The sequence below is a fragment of the Gastrolobium bilobum genome, unplaced genomic scaffold (genome assembly GCF_033153095.1).
Source record: "Gastrolobium bilobum isolate Gb01-03AN ecotype WA unplaced genomic scaffold, APGP_CSIRO_Gbil_v1 utg6312, whole genome shotgun sequence".
In the NCBI taxonomy this organism is placed as follows: domain Eukaryota; kingdom Viridiplantae; phylum Streptophyta; class Magnoliopsida; order Fabales; family Fabaceae; genus Gastrolobium; species Gastrolobium bilobum.
The window spans coordinates 146,610-160,059 of NW_026896234.1; the positions used below are offsets into that span (position 1 = coordinate 146,610).

The 13,450-nt window shown below is 32.1% G+C and overlaps 1 protein-coding gene across 3 annotated transcripts; it reads right to left on the bottom strand.

Moving 5' to 3' along the window:
- Positions 1–1,079: 1,079 nt before the first annotated feature.
- Positions 1,080–5,738, bottom strand: LOC133298407 (nicotinamide/nicotinic acid mononucleotide adenylyltransferase). 3 transcript variants are annotated; one of them, XM_061497675.1, is made up of 10 exons: positions 5,513–5,738; positions 4,879–4,958; positions 4,705–4,778; positions 3,778–3,863; positions 3,363–3,446; positions 3,087–3,171; positions 2,161–2,240; positions 1,756–1,857; positions 1,568–1,626; positions 1,082–1,467 (listed from the first exon to the last, which is right to left on the bottom strand). In XM_061497675.1, exons 2-10 carry the CDS (start codon positions 4,953–4,955, stop codon positions 1,365–1,367), a joined length of 750 nt encoding a protein of 249 aa, XP_061353659.1. In that variant the 5' UTR covers positions 4,956–4,958; positions 5,513–5,738; the 3' UTR covers positions 1,082–1,364. The 3 variants fall into 3 exon arrangements, with proteins under 3 accessions (XP_061353661.1, XP_061353659.1, XP_061353662.1); XM_061497677.1 differs by lacking the exon at positions 5,513–5,738 and having other exon boundaries at positions 1,080–1,467; positions 4,705–4,779; positions 4,904–4,955; XM_061497678.1 differs by lacking the exon at positions 4,705–4,778 and having other exon boundaries at positions 5,513–5,737.
- Between the last annotated feature and the right edge of the window lie 7,712 nt (positions 5,739–13,450).

A 13,450-nucleotide genomic window follows, 5' to 3' on the forward strand; every position in this document is an offset into this window, starting at 1 on the left:
AAAATAAAATAAAAACCTAAACACTAATCACGTTGTAATGGCGGGTAAGCAGTCGCGTGAGCGCGGTAGGAATTTACTAAACCTGGTCACCAAACCTGTCTTATGGATTATCCAAGATAGAAGACCAAGCATCAATTATTAGTTTGTTGCGTTTTTTTTTTTTTTTTTTGCAGTAAAAGAATTTCTATCACATTCAGACACTTATAGAAAAGTGAACGAGTCCTGTTATAAAAACAATTAATGAAATTCACTCACTTTTACATAAATATACTGACAGAAACAAAAAAATTATAATAAAAATAGAAACATTAAACCCATCAATTAAAAATAGAAACATTAAACCCTTCAATTTTTTCATAAAAAGAAGAAAGTTGTATTTTATTTTGTTTTTTGTTTTGTTTTTTTGGCGGACTTGTAAATTAATTGAAAGATCATTTTTTTCACAATATATATTTATTAGACGAACTAAAGAATCAACGAAATAGAATGCCATGCTTTTGATTTGAATTAAATTTTAACGACCCGTGATGGTATCTTAGACCACACAATAATAATTAGATTTTATGCGGCAAAAAAAATTAAAATAATATTATTTTAATAAATAATTACGGATAGATGACAGTTTGGATATTATTTTTGAATCTATAATGCCCAAAAATGGGAAATGGAGTTATTATTAGTCACATAAAGAATGGAAACGTATGATTGTTAGCATAAAACAATATGATAGTTAAGTGTTGTATTCTCTCTTCCCTGGCTTGTTATAGTAAAAAAAAGTGAACAAAAGAACGGGACCTTGTTACGTTGTACATGGTGAGAAAGAATTTAATGCTCTGGGATCACTTTTGAATTGGTGGGACTGAAGAGAAAGAAAGAGAGAAGAGATTGAGGAGAAAGAAAATAAAAATTTAATCCAAGTGTCATGCTCTCAGTGGAAGGATCGCCAAAATTCTGGACCATATTAAATCAATTATTTACAATTGGCTTATGAATTATGTGATGTTTACATATCTGCAAATTTACAACCCAAAAGTCAACTTTTTATTGAAATTTGGCCTCATAGTTAACGTAATGGTTCTCGCAGGGACCAATGAACTATATCATGCCCAATGTGATGTACAGCAATAGTAATTATTTAGGAAAAAATGTTTTTGCACAGTTACTAGAGATAAATTATCTGTATTTATTCCCAAAACGATGTCGTTTTGGAATTGAAATCTTAAAAAATTATAAATATAAAGACCATTATAACCCTGAAATAAATTAAAATTACATAAACACTATAATTTCCGCCCCAAAACAACGTCATATTGTGCTTACTGCAGATAACTTATCTGCAGTAAGTGCAGAAAAAACAAACCCAATTATTTATCATCTGAGTTCAAGAATAATTTCTGCTCTCTGATATAATCAATTACTTCATCTGAAGTAAGGTATTTTATTGATAATCCTCTTGCAATACAATCCCTGAAATTAGTAAAACAATACAAGAAAATTGTCAATGTCTCCCTTCGGTGAAATCATCGTGCTTTAACTCTTATGAAAGTAAACAAGGTCATAGTATTACCTTACTCTCGTTGAGCTGATTTGATTTGGTACAAGTTCATCCACAACTTTGATATTTGCCTGAAAAAATTGTAAAGGAATTGATCAATTTTAAGCCGTCACAGCAACAAAAAACACATCCAGAATACACAGCCGCGTTTCATTTTAAACACATACAGTAAAATGGGACAAGTTTGGTACGTGATATACCTGATTCTCATTCAAAATTTCATCACTACATATAGTCTTCTCCACATCTTGTCCTTCTCTGCGAATGCACACTACTCCATAATCTCTGCATAGAGTCTTAACCTAAAGTACAATAACCAAGTTATAGTCCATTGTAGTTATACTCCAACCATGCCTTGTATGTAGGAAGAAGCAAAACTTATTTAACTTAATAAGCATGTCAATTCTAACAATAAAAACACCACAAAATCAATTTAATTCCTCTGACTTCAAATTCCACTGCCATTTAAGGATGTTTACCTAAAATATTATGTGGCTCAATCAAACTGACAGGATCTTGTTCCAAGAGTCCTCAAATAAAACAATGTGAAGCTATTCTATTATAAACAATATCAGATTTTTCTATTATACTGAATGCATAAGCACCTGGTCAGGAATCCAGACTCCAGGAACGCCAAAAGAATGGAGGAGATCAGAACCGCAGACAAGCATGACCTTGAGGGATTCTACACTAATCAATACAAAAGCAAGTTATTGTCTTGCTTTTACATCATCATAAATAATAAACGTGTAGATCACTTTTGAAGGCTTTAGTACCATACAGCCCGATTGATTCTATCAACCAGGGTTTTAAAATGCGGACTGCATCACATGCTATGTTGCGTCTAGCAGTGAATGCAGACCGCATCGTTTGCAGTTGGTCACATCAGCTCTCAACAACCACAATGCAAAACAACTGCAATTTAAAACCCTGGTATCCACATAGCACTAACAAATGCTAAAAATACTAGTATCAATGGACCACCTAAACCAGAGCGAAGAAAACGTGCCTAACATTATCCATACATTAATCATTTAAATAACGTGTTCCTATATGAACACCTAATCCTAAGCCCTATATTTTTTTGAAAGTTCATAAGCAGTAGGGATTAGCATTCATGTGACTAGTGTTTCAATCTTAAAAGAGATTAAGAGAGCTGGTGTTGCTTCTTCTTTACCTTGTTCTAAATTTTAAGATGGGGCAAGGGAGCAATATGAGATAATTGTAAAGAATCATTTAAATTCAAAAGCTGTTAGGTGAAGATCACATTAATGGTTTTATATTTCTTTAACACTCATCTCACCAAGAGTCCTTTGGCTTTAAGGGTGGACAATATACATGCCCTCATATACTCATACTAAGAAACTCTATAATATTCTAATTATTTATTAATAGAATAGAGGTGGAGAGGATTGAACATGTGACCATTAGGTTACAAAGGTTCTGATACTATGTAAAGAATAATTTCAACTCAAAAGTTTAAGTTGTTAGACTAATGTGATTTCATTGAAGACTTGTTTATCGAGCATACCTCTAGATACCAACCCTGTCTCACAAATAGAACGGTGGACTCTGGAGAGAACAGTTAAAGTGCGTTGGTATGTGCTTTGATTTGCCTGTAGGAATTTGTAGCCAGATAAAAATGCAAAATATGAAGAAATCAGACCGGCCAAACTGATAAGTTTCTCGCAATGCACATGATATCAAAGAACTGTCTCTGAAAGTCAAATCTTTGGAAAATGAATATTTTCTACTTGCGTAGAGAAGAGAGAGATGTGTATTCTAGCAGAAAGTAAGAATAATTTACCTCCCACGGATCAACCATTACAAATTCTGAACTTTTGCAGGCTTGATGACATAGTCGTATTCGATGTTCAGCAGATATTAGGCCCTATATTAATGTACAAGTAAGAGACAATTAGACCAATGCACGGCTGTGAAACTCTTAGTATCACTTCATATGGCCAAAAAAAAACTTTAATTGCATGAATAGCATCTTAGGATTTGATCTCCATGTCTTAATACCAAGGAGAAAAATAATTTAAAAAATTAAAGGAGTATTTTAAACGTCAAATAGAGTGCTCCCTGAATGTCATTTTCCCACATGCCAAGCATAATTTTTTTTCCTTATTCAATCATTTATTTTGCTTACAAGTTTTACAGATGCACACATATGGATATAATAAACGATCTTTTTCTCCGTTTGCTTGATAGCAACCTACCTTTTTCTTGTATGCATCATTAACAGGTGACATGTAACCTCCAATTACGCAGTAGCCTTTGGAATTCAACACATCTCTTGCAAGCTCTAAGATTAAAAAAATAATAATTAAATAAGACAAATAGAAAATAATTGAAAATGAACATAAAAGTACACAGTTCAAGAAATCATGTCAATGAAATTCCATAAAGTGGTAGTTGCAGTAAAGTAGAGGGAATAGTCTGAATATATATATATCACTCCCCTTTACATTCATTCAGAAAGTAGAAACTTGGAGATAATAATTTAAGGAAGTTAACAGTACTGGAAGACACCACAGATATGAATTGGTTCCTATGCAAAACCAACTCTTTCGAACATCTTTGTAAAGTTTAAAATTTCAATAGCAATTCTGGTATACGCTGAAACTATATTGAGTATATGCCTTCAAAGGTTAACAAATTTTTGAGCAAGAAATGCCAAATTAACAGTTACTGGACTTTTATATTTTGGGATAAGAATCACATTATAAGGAGTTCTACATACTTCTACCCTAAAAACCACTGTAATTAGTAAAATGTTTATCATGTCAAGCACCATTGGCTATTATACTATCCAGCAACCACTGCACTCTTACTTTATTCACATGATGTATCTGAGGTCATAATTATTTTTCCCTTAATTTTCTACACTCAACGGCAGAAAAATAAAAGAATCAAAATTTTCAAAAATCAATACGTTTAAGAATGAACTCGCATTCAAGATGTCATTTGTTTTTTGTTTGAGAGGGGGGAGGGGTGGAGGAGTTAAAATTATTCAGACTTGACTTTTAGGAGCGCCAAAGCAGTAATAGATGTCTAAAGCTAATGGAATAACAATTTGCACAATGTAAACCTAAGGAAACGAAAACACAAGAAACAATCTGAGCTCCAAACTCAACTCAACTCACCAAACATGCGTAAATGCATGAAAGTAGGTGGATTAAAGCTTCCAGTTGCCACCAGAATTACATATATCTTGTCGCTGTTTTTTTGGAGACAGTGTGTGTCATAATTCATAATAATGTCAATAGAAAACTCTCCCACAAAATAACCCAAAATGAATAAATAATAAAGGAACATACTTGCTAGAGTTTCCAGGGGATGGTTCATTACTAATCAGTTCTAAAGCTAATTTATCCAATGGCAATGGAGCATCCATGACCTGAAACCATTAGAAAAAAGCATTAATAATGTGTTTTTTCTCAGTTAAACGTGGATAGATGGAGTTTTAAGCTCAAATTACTAATATCAATGTCAACCATGATTTCCTTTCTTAATCAAACAACCAAGTTTGATATTGCAAAATCGATCCATGAAAAGAAAGGATATTATGTGAAATAATATTTGCAAATTGATCCAAGAAATTCATTATCAAAGAGAGAGATATCTCAGGGAACAAAACACCAGAAATAACACGAACTTCAATTAAACACACAAACGCAGAAACCGAAATTTAAAATTTTGAATAGAACCCATTAATCGCTACGCCTCATGATTAAAAACAAAAAAAAAAGAGAAAAAGTTAAGCAACTAATAAGCTCATTCACAAAGAAAGCTTGAAAAAGCAGAAAGAAACAAGCTACCAATCAGCTCATTCACAAACAAGTAATAATGAAAATTACGAAATGAAGTAAATTATGAATTTTAACAGTTATTATTTGGTAGAAGGAAAGGAGCAAGCCAAACAAATGGAAAAGAAGGATGAGATAATCTCACCGTAGATGGATCTAATTGAAGAAAAATGTTGAAACTTTGATATGAAATGTGAGAATATAAAGTTCAATGCAGACGGCAAAAACAAGCGTTGGAATTCCTCGCCCCAATCCCCACGCTTTTAAGTTGAATGTTCAATGTGGCCCATCCCCGAGCCCACTCTTTAAATTGCTATGTTATGTATTTGGGTCTGATGCTGGGCTTCTTGTGTTTTGTCCAAATGCCATGCTAGCCCAATTGGGGACTCTACATGTCACTGAACCACGAGCTCTGGATAAAGAATGTTCTGACTTAAGATGTTAATGGATCCGAACTAGAAATCAACGAGCTCTAGATCTCAACGAAGTGCAGATGAGGAAGCGCTACGCCAGGGTAATTCTCTTTATCATGTATATATTGGGGAACTTGTTTAATGGACGGCTAGGATCGAATGTTAAAATTTATTACGTCACGCAGAAGGGTATAGAATTATTTCTGAACCAAGCTTTTGAGAGAAAGCGTGGACCGTTGGATCTGAACGTTTGATCTGCGATTTTCTTCCAGATCCTTCCGAGCAAGCTTCAGCAACGCTTTCATTCTGTTCTCTTTCACTTGTGAAAGTAAGGAAAATAATATCTCATATTACATGAGATAATTATTTTTGTAACAAAAATAAATAATAAGATTCACTATTTTATTTTATTTTTTTAAAAAAAATAGTGCATTTCTTATCTTATTTTTATTATATGAGATAATTATCATGTAACATAAGATAAACAGATGGCTTAAATTAAATATTCTGTCCCACTTCTTACGGTGCCAGCTTTGACTTCTTCTGTATTTGACCGCTCCTACCAAACGTATGGTAACTTTCAATTTATTCGGTTTTTCAGTTTTTTTACTACAGACTTATTATCATTCTAATTATTGTTAGATTTCATTTTATAGACAATAATTTCTGAAAAATTTCTAAAAAAAGAAAAAAGAAAAATAATTTTTAATATATTTTTCAAATATATAATTATATTAAAATGATAATGAGTTGATAGTAAAAAGAATTGATAATAAAAATATCATTACTCATACTTCTTTACCACTTCAGTAAAAAAATAGCGACTTATAAGTCTAGTGGTATGATACATATCTTTATTGGTCAATTATAAGTCCCTTTTTTTTTACATTTTATGCTTATTTCCTAATTTTAGAGTATTTATTCTATTTGGTGTAAATATATGGATTAAGGATTTTGGCTTTTTTATGTATCATATCATGATAATATACCATATTATTATATTTATTACGGATTAATATTGCATTATTAATGAAGTTCTCACATCCATGAGCATTTTTATCGGATGTAAATTTAATCCTTATCCAATTATACCCCCCCTTGTTAGCAACGAAAGACAATTTTTATGTCGCACAATCTTAGTTTTAACTAGTATATTATCTTTGCGATGCACGAAAAAAAAAAATCAAAATTTTTGTCGTCTATCGTGCACTGCAAAACTTATAGTTACAAAAAACTGTGTTGCTATCTTGTTCTATATTTCAGGTGGAAAAAACTACAACATTGACACAGAACTTTGCAAATATCAACTATAAACAAAAATCTACTATCCAGAGTGATCAATATTATGCAAATCAAATATAGTTATATACTCGATGAGTTATGTAAAAATAAATACGCCATAGTAGACTATGTAAAATGAGGATGACTAAAAAAAGAAAAATGCATACAACTTATTGCTAACTATAACAGCAACTAATAAAATCAAGGTAACAAACAGACCAAGCAAATATGGAATTAAAAGATCAGTTTGTACCAATAATAAGAAAATGCTATTAATTCAGTATAATTCTGTAGCAATCATTGCAGGGATCAGTTCAACACATACCAAAGATGTGATTTCCTATGTTTGTGCATTACCAGAGACATCATCTTCTACCATCATATTTATGCCTACGATACAAAATGCAAATGTTCCTTCAAAATTAAGTATTACTCGCGCGGTGCACGTGGAAAAAGAAATTGGTTTGTCTTTCTCGTAAAAGTTAATGCAAATCGTAAAAATATATCTCTGCATTTTATTTAAATCAATACTGTTAGGTACTGTAACACCCCGTGTGCACTTGGTGTATTAAACATACATATGGCAATAGCGCAGCTAAATAAATGCGGAAGCTAACTTTTTCTTTTCAATTATGACGTTATCATTATTAACCAAATTGATTACTTATTCCTTTTCAAAATATAGACGGTATGTGTTCGAATCTCTCCAGTACCACCTTTGGGAGGTGTTTAAAGTAGGGTTGGCAAAACGGACCAACCCAGCTCGACCCGGCCCAATCCGCATTCAACCCGTAAAAAACGGATCGAGTTAGGGTTGGCCCGAAAAATTAAACGAGTCAGCAAACCCAACCCAGCCCGACCTGAGCCGGGTTAGGGTTGACTCGCGGGTTGACTCGATAATCAGCTCGCGGGTTGGCTCAGAAAAAAGCTCGCGGGTTGCGTTTGTCACTTTCCTGTATGACCCTGCAATGTTCTACAGCAAACCAGATCTGTGGGTCCAAAGGTCACAGCGTACCCAGCAACTGAAAAATTCCCATAAAAAAAATGAGTTCAGATAAATATAAAGCGAACTATTACCACAAAGTTACAAGTTCTACATCGAAATCGAATATATTCCAAGAGAAATGAAAACTTTTACCATCTGTATCAAGCAAAGAAAGACGTTTCTACTTTTGCTATCCAAGGACAACGATGTGAGCGAGCTTTGGAGTTTTCATATATATATATATATATATATATATATATATATATATATATATATATATGTATATATATTTAATACAGCCATTTTTTTTTAATAATAAAAAAAAATACCCAACCCGCGAGCTGGTCCGTTTGACCCGCGGGCTGACTCGTTTGGGTCTGGGTTGTATCGGGTCGGGTTGAGTCGAGTTGGCAGCTTATTTAGGCCAATCCAACCCAACTCATTTAGGACGGGTTGGCTCGTTTTTGCCACCCGTAGTTTAAAGCCTTAATCCTGGACCTGTCCCGAATCGGATTAATTGCAAAGTGATGAACTGATTGGAATATTTTTAAAAATATAATTTGTATGTAAATTACAATTAAAGCTAACTGAATATCCTCGTAAAATAAATGTGTATATAGTCTTATGGTATCTTCTACCATCATAATATCCTCATAAAATGCGGAAGCTAACTTGATCATTTTTGTGCTCAGTGCACATTATCTTGAGCCTTTTAGCTCAGACCCATGTCAAATGTGCTCTCATGGTGTTGATCTCTTGGAAATGCAGGAAATCCAGCCTTAAGGCAGGGTAAACCAGGATCTGGTGTTGGATTGGGATATGGACTTCGATTTAAATCACAGTTTGGTCATAAGTTGATTATGCTATTAATGCATTTCAGCAGAAAACTCTCTATTTTGGCCTCAGCAACTTTTCATGAGATCCCTTGACCCATGAGGTTGCAGAACTCTAGTGCATTCCTTAGTCCATGGAAAAGATGGCACGGTGAAGCTACAGAAGCTGCAATATTTTGTCATCAATTCACAGCCCCATCAATTTTATGAACTGCATTTTCTCTATTTCTAACTCCGCAGTATATTTTGCATGTGGAGAGAAATAGTTACTATATTCTTTTCTTCCAATTCATGGTAGTTGGAAATTTTCTTGGCATTTATTTTTAGTTAATGAGTGCAGACAGAACGATAATTTATTGTAAATTGCTTTCAACTGAGAGGAGATAGGATTGTGTTATTACACGTGAATGAAAGCACACAGAGATCTTGCTAGTTTAAATGAAAGCACACAGAGATCTTGCTAGTTTAAGGTATAGCTTCACGCTTTTATTTTAATTTTTTTAGGGCACTATTTCTCCACGCATTGTCAACTATTTCCCCTTTAGGCCATCATTCTAGAGATAATCTATGATTGGTGGTGAACTTTGTAATAAAGCTAGGAAAAGGGACTGTGGTCCAGTGAATGAAATGCTGCCGGAGGATTGTCCACTTCATACCATGAATTAAGCACTGAAAGATGTTTGTTTGTACCAAAAAAGGGTAGATGTATCACAAGACTACAATATGATCTTCTGATTGCGCAATCTTGTTTTTTAAGTCAAACAAGATTAAATTTTTCACTGCATGAAACACATCCATCTATCTTCCAATACAAGTTATGCAAAATAAATCCAAGCTAATTAAATGAAAAAAAATATCAAAGCTATTCAATCTCTGCAAATATGCTGCAAAACACATCCTTCTGAAACTCTAGCACCTAATTAAATGAAAAATCCAAGCTATTTAATCAGATTATTAACAAACCAAAATATCAAAGTTATCAGGTTCTTGACTTAAAAAAGTTCTTACAAGAATAAAACTCCCTATGTACGTGCTAGTGCTGTCTGAAACAAATGCACGTGGAGATCTTGCAGCATTCTTCTGACCCGTGAAGGCCACCATATGAAAGAAGATTATGATTTAGTTACTATTGACTAGTTATTAGACTTACAACTGTAAGTCATCATTCCCTTATATATAAATAAGGCAATCTACTAAACCTAAGAAGATTTTTTTAGAAAAGTCTGAAACCTAACTTATTTAATTAAACAGATTTTTTTTAAAAAGAAAAAGAAAAAATTGGTCTATCTTTTTTGCTAACGGACTAACATAATCGCACTCCTAAGACATGAATCATTTAGTGTTGACACGTGACAAAAAAAAATCAACTTACGAACCGTAAAACTTTGAAATGCCATAACTTTTGACTCAGATATCCGAATGAGATAATTCTTTTTTTTATTCCACATAACTTCTCGATATTTACGCAATGACATCTCATTTGATATATTTTATCTCTCCCAAACACAATTCAAATTTACAATAATTGTATTATATAGTGTATTATCAAAAAAAATTAAAAAATTATTGTTAATAAGAAAAACAAAATAAAGATTTAATTTATGAATTAAACTCAAAAATCAATTTGAAAAATCTGTATTAATAAAGAAAATAATTAAATAATTATTCTAAACACTTGGTAGAATATTATATAAATTTGTATATATTTTAATAATTAAATAAAAAACCCTGTGCACTATTTTTTTTCAAACACTTGGTAGAAGTATATATTTAATATGACATTAAGTATCCTTATTTATAGATGAGTTAATCCACTTTGGTGCCATCTTTATAGTACCATTGTTGTAAATTTGAATTGTGTTTGTGAGAGATAAAAGATATCAAATAAGATGTCATTGCGTAGATCTCGAATAATTATGTGGAATCAAAAAAAGAATTACCTTATTCAGATACCCGAGTCAAAAATTATGGCCTTATAAAATTTTAGGATTAAATTATTAATTTTTTGTGCCACATGTCAACATCAGACGAGTCACGCCTAATTTAGGCGTGAATGCCTTGAGAGTCACGCCTAACTTAGGCGTGAATAGTGACGTCTAATTTGGACGTGAACGAGTGTAATAGATTCGTATACAGGTTCGAAACATCAATTTATTCGTAATTATTTATTAAAATAGTAATATTTTAATTATTATTTTTCCCGATTTTATGCTTCGAAAACTACCGACACATGTTTTAAATTGAAAATCCACGTCGCATTGGAACGCGTACCAGAAGCCAAAAGCATTAAGGAAAGGTTTCTTCAATAAGTAGTGGTTAGCTTTGAAGTCTCTTGGACTGGTTAACATAATCATGTGACATTGAGAATTGTAATTATATAAAAGTAAATCAATAATAATAAAGAAAGAGAAAAAAATATTAGAATAGATAATTATAAAATTATTATCATTGATTCATTCTTAAATAGATAAAATCGTTTCACATAAAATGATTATGTTAATTAATATATAAGAGACATATTCGATTAGAAGATAGTGCAGAAAATGATTAACGATTAAACGCGTAATTATCTCAATTTGTTGTTATCTTCTGTTTCGGGGAAGGTGAAGGCCCCGTTTGCCTCTATGGTGGCATGCATTTCTTGCAGCCAGATCAAGTGTATTATTTCCCCTTTTTTCTCTCATGAATATAATTTATTTATTTTTTTAAGAAAAGCATTCTATAGAGCCTGTGTGGGAACAGTGGCACTTTGCAAAGAAAAAAACACTAAAATCTCACGTCAACAGTAAATTTTGTCAAAATGTCACGTAGTATATTTTTCTACACTGTGTAGCGAAATACGTGTGCAAATATTTCGCTACATGGTGTAGCGAAATATGCCACGTCAGAACAAAAAATGTCACGCGTCAAACAGGGAGAATTTCGCTACACTGTCTGACACGTGGCATTTTTGGTTCTGTGCATTCTGACGCGGCATATTTCGCTACACTGTGTAGCGAATTATTTGCACACATATTTCGTTACACAATGTAGCAAAATATGCCACGTAACATTTTGACAAAATTAACTGTTAGCGTGATATTTTGATATATTTTTTTTTGCCAACAGTAGCACTTTGGCCACTGTCCCGCTGTGTGCTGGTTCATTATATTTTACATAGGTGGCGGCGCTTAGTTCATTCACAGCAACTACCCAACTTCAACTACAAGAATTTTTTCAGATGCAAACAAACTTGAATAATTGTTCAATTTTCAACTGGGACTTGGGATGAATTTCAAAATTTGGTGGTAAGTTGACAACTAACCTAACCTTCTCCTTTATGCTATTCTTATCTCCATGCCGATCAGAACAAGAGCGTCAGATGATTAAAGTAATCCATTATAATATCAAGTTGTTCTTAAAATTAGTGTTTATTTTGAGTATTTTTTTTTTTTTTTGTAAAAGTTATAAGAAAAGAAAGATGTAATGTAAGTCATATATTTTTTAATAATTGAATGGAAGAAAAATTCAATTTTAGCTCACAATTAATAAAGAGTCGGGTGAAATTATTTAGTGAGAGTAGAAATTTCATCTCATAATTAAAAGAGCATTAAAAATAGAATTTCGATATTGCTCGATAAAAATTAACGGAAATATAATAATCATGTTGTACGGTTCATATTTCTGTAACTATTTTTTAATTATATATTTCTGAAAATATATAATTAAAAAAATAATTTTAATATTATAATTATTTATTTCACAAAAATACATAATTAAAAATAATTACAGAATGTCTTGTAACAGAATATCCAATCCATCTTAAAATTAAATATGTAACAAGTCAGATTATTAAACACCGTCATCCAAAACAACAAATATAAGAATGTGTTCATCACACTTTTCTATGTTTTTGTCCAGTTTCAGAATGAGATTAGAAATCAAAAAGAAAGAAATCCCGAGGGAATATGGGTTACAAACTTACAAATTACGAAATTTACTGAAATCAAATGTAGAGTTGTTGTTTTGTGCTTGTGTTACTCAACTCATAAGACAAATATTAAGGAAATATAATATAAAAATTATTAATTGAATAAATTCTTCGATAAAAACAGCTCTCCAGAAATGATTATTGGCATCTGTTTGAAGAATTCTTTTGCCAGTATTGAAAATTTTCAAGGCTAGTGGATTTTGAGCAATTTTTTTCAATTCTTTGACAGTTTGAGTTTGTTCTGGATTCAAAAAAGAGGATCTTTCTTTAAAAGTTTTGACAATACACTAAGTATTTTGTTGCATATTAGAGTTTTTAGTCAAGTAATTACCCGTTTGATTTGAATGACCTCACTCTATTAATAAATAATTAATATTTAAAATTTAATAACATAAGTATATGGATATGGGCATTGTTTATTCTTACAGTCTAACGAATTTTTATATTAAAAAATAATTAAAGAACATTGATTTATTTTTTTACAGATAAACATACTTGAGCTTTTTGCATTCAATGAATTTTTTAGAAGAGATGATGGAAGCCAACTGTGTTGGAATGGGCGAGTGGGCCCGTCTCATGGCAAAGCAAACAAAGGGGTGTG

Bases quoted from the DNA above. Each gene is read 5' to 3' on its own strand.
- LOC133298407 (XM_061497675.1), bottom strand. From the start codon at position 4,955: ATGGATGCTCCATTGCCATTGGATAAATTAGCTTTAGAACTGATTAGT. The intron at 3,447-3,777 runs GTAGGTTGCTAT...ACATTAATATAG, and splicing joins ATGATGCATACAAGAAAAAG to GGCCTAATATCTGCTGAACA. The intron at 1,627-1,755 runs GTATATCACGTA...CAATTTTTTCAG, and splicing joins AAATTTTGAATGAGAATCAG to GCAAATATCAAAGTTGTGGA.